This window comes from Artemia sp. Qi Xiang Cuo, chromosome 1 (genome assembly GCF_049724085.1).
Source record: "Artemia sp. Qi Xiang Cuo chromosome 1, ASM4972408v1, whole genome shotgun sequence".
NCBI lineage: Eukaryota > Metazoa > Arthropoda > Branchiopoda > Anostraca > Artemiidae > Artemia > Artemia sp. Qi Xiang Cuo.
Genome location: NC_142794.1, coordinates 60,744,072 through 60,751,374, shown reverse-complemented (window position 1 = coordinate 60,751,374; position 7,303 = coordinate 60,744,072). Strand labels below are relative to the sequence as shown.

Sequence of the window (7,303 nt, the reverse complement as noted above, 5' to 3'; positions counted from 1 at the left end):
TACAGACCAGGTCTTTTAAATCCTTTGAATATTCCTATAGACGAAGATATATCTATATATTCTAGAAGTTCTCCCTACTGGACATTGGAAAATAGACCGTCTATTTTAATAACGATGTGGACAACTATGTTAATTCCCGTTTTGAAAAGGGGGAAATCAGACTGCAAAAATTCTATTGGGTTATCCTCAATTCTCACTATCCCCCCCCCCCTTAAAAGTTTTTAGTCGCAATTATATAGGCTAGACTCAGGGGTACTTGGAACTCTTGCATAAGGCTACAACCAGCAGGATTTAGACAAAACGTGGGCCTTCCTAACGATGTTTTCAGTTTAGCGGCAGATTGTCAATCAATTTGATTGATTTCACGAACAGTTTTTACTCCCTACATCCTGATATCATGCGGAATGCAATGAAGGAATATGGTGAATCTGAAAAAAATATTTATTAGTTACTTTCGTTACAGTACTCCTAACGTTAGTGCTGATATTGTAAAAGAAACAGTTATAAGCTGATCGTTCCTTTTGACTTCTCTTGATTAAGGAGGGATTATGGCACAGTTATGTCTTCTGAACCACACTCGTTTGTTATTGTCATCGATTACATTGTGAAAGTCCTTGATTTTAAGAGATGTTCGAGTAATCGTCACCTTCTCTGTAACTGACCTTGGCTACGTGGACGTCGTTACTATTCTAGCTGATGCTATTATCTCAAATAATTTTAAGATTAATGAAGTAGCAGGAAGGACTCTTGTCACGGGTCTCCATTTTAATATAAAAAAGACAAAAGTACTGGGCTGTCCCCGGTCTGACAGAAGGCTGGTCGCCCTGAATCGAGATAATATAGATGTCCAGCAATTTAAGCACATTTACCCCTTAACAAACCTTCGAATCCTTAGGAGATCCAAATTCACTCCTTTTTTTTAGCATTTTCTTCAGTCATGCACATTTCTGTGGAAAAGAAACGAATTTTTTGTTTCTGTGCCAAGTCGCGAGTTTTCGATGCGGTCGCTGTCTTTGTTCTTTTTTATGGGTCCTAAGCCTTGACACTGAGGATTTCGGAAACTAATGAGCTCGACTGTGTTTCCCATAAATGCTTGCAATATTTATTCCAAAGATTGGGTGATTTTGAAGTTGGTGTTATGCATTTTAAGTTTTGTGTCACCCCTCCTTCCCTCCTCTTTCTTTTTACTTCGTAATCTTTGGTTTTCCCTTGTAGTGTAATTCTTTTTTCGTAGACGGACTAAATAGCTTGTACAGTATTTGCGCAATAAGATGAGTCGTCCCTGTTAAAATTATATTTTTGGACGCCAGATTCGGCTGAGATTCACCGAGAGTGAAACGAAGAATAAATTTATTCATTTAGGGATGACGTATAGCTTCACGTGGCACCCTGTGAGGGCTAGGTTTGTGTGGTCCACATGTGTCGTATCTTGGGTGATTTTTACCTTTTGTCTCGAGACGACAGTTATTTTTTCAGTCTTGTTATACAATTCGAATTTAGCAGAAGTAAGCTTACCTTTTCTACTCTTTGACTTCTTTTTATGAGCCTGCGCTTGAAATAGGTTATTTTATTGGGCCAAGTTTGATTACAGGGAGAGTCCTGTGTTATTTGAGATACCTTTCCTGGGGGAAAGAAGATTTTGATTCCATAGAGAGTCCTGCCTGTGCTATTTGAGATGTCTTTCCTGGGGGAACGAAGTGTTTTTCAGACGATTTTTGAGCTTGATGATGGTGGCTTTTGCTATGGCACCTCGGGCCAATTAGTTTGGCATGCTTACCGTGGAAAGTTCACTTGTCGTACTGGGTAGCGGAAACTAGCAAGGGCAGAACACGTAGAATTCTTGGTACGTTAGAGTTGATTGTGACAGCGTAGTGCCAGAGAACTTATATTAGTGGTATCAGGCTGGACCCTGGCAGCCTATTAGATTTGCGAATATTGAGGGCACAATACTCCACGAAACACTGCGGACCGCTCGAACTCGATACCACGCCCTAGTACCATCAGTATTGGAACTAGTTGCCCTGTGCTACGTACCCAGGCGGCACCGCTAGGCTAGTCTAGGCTAGACCGCTAGGCTAGAATAGTAAGCTAATTAACTAATTTTTTCTCCTTTTTTTTCATTAAAATTGCCGCTTTGACATACACTCAGTGGGAAAAGGATAATATTCTAGAAATTTAAAACGTATGGTACGTGATTAAAATGTCAATTTTTAATTTTATTTGGAATTTTGTAATCATATTTGCCCCACTACGACTGCAGCAAATAATTCTTTTCCTTTTTAACATGTTTTAATACCAATTTAAAAGAGGATTAGCCAACCTTTGACCTGATGGTTGCATGCGGTCCATAGCTTGCGCTTTTATATCTTGTCGCTTTCTCTTTCGAAATTGAAAATTCTGCAATTAAGAATAAGCGAAAGATAAAAATAAAATGAAAGAAAAAATGGGCATGCGATTTGATAAACCTGAAGTAGCTTATTTGGCTCTGCAAATGATAAAGATTGGCTGATGTAAAACAACATAGATATTAAAGGTTAAATAAAGGTGACCAAATTCTAAATTACGAAATTTATGCCAAGATTTTTAGTTTCCTCTTTGATTTTGGCAACGATTTTCATTGGTTCATTTTATTAGCGCAATAGATAAGAAAATCAAATTTTAATATGCCATTGTGAGATTAGGAATATATCTCTGTAATAATAACTAGTTCGCTTTAATTATTAAAAACTGGTAAACTTCTTGTTTATGAATAATAAATGTTTGATTCTTCGATGTATATGTTGATTTATGATTTCTTTTAAACAAGTAGAAAATATTAAACTATTGCACTTTTTTATGTGTTGTCACCGAAACCATAAAAGGTTTCGATCACAGCATTTGCAGCATTAATAAAGTATACTTATCATACTGACTCTGAACATACAAAAATGTGTTAATTTTATATTTGTAATATATTACAAATATATTATATTATATTTCAGAATCAGCATAAGTATACTTTATTGTTGCAAATGCTGTGATCAAGACCTTTATGGTTTCGGTTTCTGTTGAAAAAAATTGCTCTTACTTGTAGTTTGTAACTACGAGTTGTTGACCAAAGGCTCTCTTAAATGTAAAGGAGGGCTACTAATCCCTCCTTCATCTCCCATTTTTATATTCAAGTTTGATATTCGTAAAAAATATTTCGAGAACATCAGTCTTTTTGTTTCTGACACACTTTTAAATGTAATTTAAGTAATTTAAAGCAGATGTTTACATAACTTTGAGACACTCAACATTTTTATGAGACCCTAAAATATATCTGCACGGATAGAGGAATATTCACTATTCCGCTTTTCTTATAACGGTTGTAGCTTCATAGTTTTTGTCGATAGTTTCTAAATTATCTCATAAAAACTATATATATATATATATATATATATATATATATATATATATATATATATATATATATATATATATATATATATATATATATATATATATATATATTTATATATGGCTTTTCCACCTTTTTTGATTTACTCATCATCTTGTATAGTTTATGTTGCGCCATAAATACCAAAAATAATAGGATCACCCCTGGAAATGAATGGTGAAAGTTGCTCTATAAATGCCGAATGAAAGTGACGTTATTCATACAAACAATTTTGTTTTTCTTTGATTAAGGCTCTAGATGAATTTTCCCAAAGTTATGACCTATCTAGACCGTTTTTTTCATGCCAGAAAGCGTCAGTGTGCCAATTATTCAGAAAAGAGAATAGATATATAATTATCTATTTCTTGGACCCTTGCTATGCAAAAGTTAAATTTTAATTTAGTGAGTCGGGTTTGATGAGATGTAGTATTCGTCGCATTTCGGGTAACCCTGTGTATACTATGGAAAACGAATTGAAATTAAATATAAAACAACTTTTCTCAAATGAAAGTAAAGAGCGACATTAAAACTTAAAACGAGCAGAAATCATTCCCCATACGAGGGGGGCTGGTCCCTCCCCTACCACCCGCTTCGTTCTTAAATAATTGGGACATAAAGTTAAAATAAAGCGCAAAGAATGGGAGAAAAATTTCCGTTCGTTTGTTAAGTTGCTTGTTAAGTTAATAGTTTCCATTTTAATGTGTTAAGTTGTCGTTCATTACTGTTATTTGAGACAGCTTGTATGTTTTTACATTTAATTGATAACTAAAACAACTTAGCAAGCATTTTGTTGCTATGTTAAAAACATGAAATTACATAGTGTGTCAAAGATGCAAGATACATATGCGTTTTTGAGATGTTTGCTTTAGTGTCATCGGGCTAAGTGGCTTATAGCATTGTTTCTACGTTTGACAAATGAGTATTCAGACATTTATTGCAGATAGGTTACTATGTTAACCACAAGGGCAAAGGGAATTATGAATAAAAATATTCCTTTTAAGTACCTTAGTGAGAAACACGTCTTTTTTTGGAAATTGAGGAACGGAATAAATTATTTGCTTAGTTATCAGAAAAAGAGGCGCCTGTGAATGCAAGTGAAAGTGAAGTGGTTAAAATAATGAAGGGAAATTGTGTATTTTTTTTTTCAAGATACAACTGGGTGAGATAGGGAAGTTAAAATGCCTTGATAGTACGACCCTATTAGCACCAATGAACTCAGAAATTAGTTTCGAAGGGGGCCGAAAAAGAACACAATAGTATGAATAGTTTTTTACTATGCAAAACGATGGTAATTTTCAACGATACACAAGTCGAAGGAGTTCCTTTTTTCAAAAATGAGACGTTGTTTTTATATGTCTTTTACTAAATATTTGAAAATTATTCATTACGATTCGAATAAATAAGCTGCATTGGATTCCTTGAGATTTAAAACTTAGAAGGTTAATTTTTGGAAAGTTATCCTTTAACCTTTAATTCGTCACCGTTACCGCTTTGAGAAATCACTGCTTAACTTTGATTCGGGAGCTGGCTTGCAAAGCGGGCACAGCTTTCCATCCTATGTTCGATACTAGCGGAAAGCTGCAAGACAGATATCCACGAGAAGACAGAAATTGGTTGGACTTAGAAAGGGAATTCCGACCCTTAGTAGAAAGTGTTTGTGGCTATTGGTTTTCAGGTCAAACTAAAATTACTTTTAAAAAACTATAATTCTCACCGTTTTCTTTATTTTTTAAATCAACAATAATATCAATAACTTCACGAATTGTATAGTTTTTTTTTTACTGAAATCAAATCGCTAATGTCAGTTGACTGAGATAAGTTGGTTAGGACAATGGAAGCTCAAGTGATTTTTGAATTTCTTGCTTTTTCAGTGGATATTCAAGAGAATTTTCACTAGCCAGTCTTGTAAGCCAGCTTTGACCAGTTACTGCCAGTTAACCTTCCTCCATACTGCCTTTTTTGTGTGTCTTTTTGTATAAGAGTAACATAAAGATGATGTTATATTGTTTTTCAGGCGAGGAGAAAAGTTGAGCAAGATATCCTAGTCCTTATCTTTGTCGCCTGTTTTTCAATAATGATTTTTATTTTCGTTGGATTCGTATCAGCGAAATCTGAAGGAAGTGACAGCCTCTGTAGAAAGCCGAATTAGTTCCACTTTATATGCATATAATCTTTTAGGCTTTTAACGTTGCACAATCCATAGAAATTCTAAGCGACTTTAGTTCCAAGATTGTTTGATATGGATGAGCGAATGCATAATGAATGATAGTGCGGCTTTTTAACTAGTCCATTCTATATGTAAAATAGTTGTTTTTTTTTTTTTTTGCTCAGAATGATGAAACTTCAATGTTTGATATATGTGAAATATCGGTAAAGAAAATGAGTATAAACAGAATTAATACTGAAAATTTGGACAATGTTAATAAAGGAAACTGGCGGGGTTTTAATCATAAATGTGTAAGGTTAATTACGGTTGGGCAGTAATTGCCCGAGCGGGAAAAGTTTTCCTTGAAAATTAGACAAAGCAAAAAAAAAGATATTCTACTGCTGGAAAATTTACGTTTTTGTTTACGTTGTATTTTAAGGGTTTTATGACGTAATTTTTTAGTTTTACCTAGATTAGGCTCTCATAATTTTTCTTTTTATAACGGACGGGCAACAGATATTTTAAAAAAAGAAAGAATGGAAATATACTGGTTTGAACTGCCCATTTGGATAAAGATTTTTTTTTTTACATGGATGCTGACTTGAGAAATATCGTTGTTCACGTGTCGTAAGAATTTTCTTGAGTTTTTTGGGAAACGTGCTCATTTTGTTAAAAGATCGTTCTGTTATAGATTTAGTAACATCATATTAGTTATTTATCATATTGAAAGTTTTTTCTGAGCAAAAATTTTGAGTGAATTTTTTTTTTTTTTTTTTTTTTTTTTTTTTTTAGTATTATCCTGAGTTGGTGCTAGTTCAGTTATTTTTCAACTAGTATATGGATCTGTTTTTAGGAGCGTTTTTTTTTTGTTTTATTATTGTTATTATTATGCGTTATTTTATTATGAAATAACAACAAAGTTGTTCTAAATGAGATTTAATTTATTCTTTGAATTATTTGGATCGGCACATCTGAACATGTTTTTTCGAAACTACAGCTTGGTTTTCATTCAAAAAGAATTTCTTAGCTTCATTCTATCAATTTAATCTACGCTGTTATTTACCTTATTTTTAGTCAGTAGGAATATAAAAAAACTAGCCAAGCTCCAGATATAGTCTTGTTTGCCTAAGTTTGATATATGTATAGTCACACCTTTTGACTTATTCATTCTTCTCAGTTTTATATTCCTGTTGCTATCTAAGCTTTTTTTTGTTCTTGTCGTCAATTTGTTTAGATCCATGTCGATCCCTCCGTTTAATTTTTTAAGCATTTATTAAAATTTGAAGATTTATTAAGACTACAAATACAAGTAACGTTATTTTCCGATTTCACATAAAGTATTCATGTATTCGTGAATAAATTCAAGCTGAAAAAAATCTATTTCAACCTAAACTCCTTCTCTCTTTCATCCTTTCTATCATTACCTTTTTTCTCTCTCTCCTCCTCTTTTTGTTGTTAGGATAGCATTAGTTTAAAAATGAAAATGCTTCATTGTCACTTCTAATATAATTCATCTTGTTATTATTTTTTTAGTTCTTTTGTAACTGAACTTGTTACTTTGTAACTGTGTTTGCTATTTCTTTTTTCTTCTGTTTCCAAGAAAGCTGCCCATGAATCAACGCTGGCATTTACTACATGGCAGTTTTGACTGCATAATACCAAAGAAGGGTAATTTGTTGCGTTGTGATTAGTTTTATGTTTCTACTTTATTTAATATCGGATATTTTTTTTTTCTCATT

The 7,303-nt window shown here is 33.3% G+C and overlaps 1 protein-coding gene across 1 annotated transcript in view; it reads left to right on the top strand.

Annotated features, from left to right (window-relative positions):
* Khc (kinesin heavy chain) overlaps window positions 1-6,351 on the top strand; it is an 85,837-nt gene extending 79,486 nt beyond the window's left edge. Inside the window, exon 18 of the mRNA XM_089085953.1 lies at window positions 5,433-6,351. Coding sequence (XP_088942079.1) covers window positions 5,433-5,449 — 17 coding nt within the window. The 3' untranslated portion in view covers window positions 5,450-6,351. The remainder of the gene's footprint in view (window positions 1-5,432) is intronic.
* The last annotated feature ends 952 nt before the right edge of the window (window positions 6,352-7,303 follow it).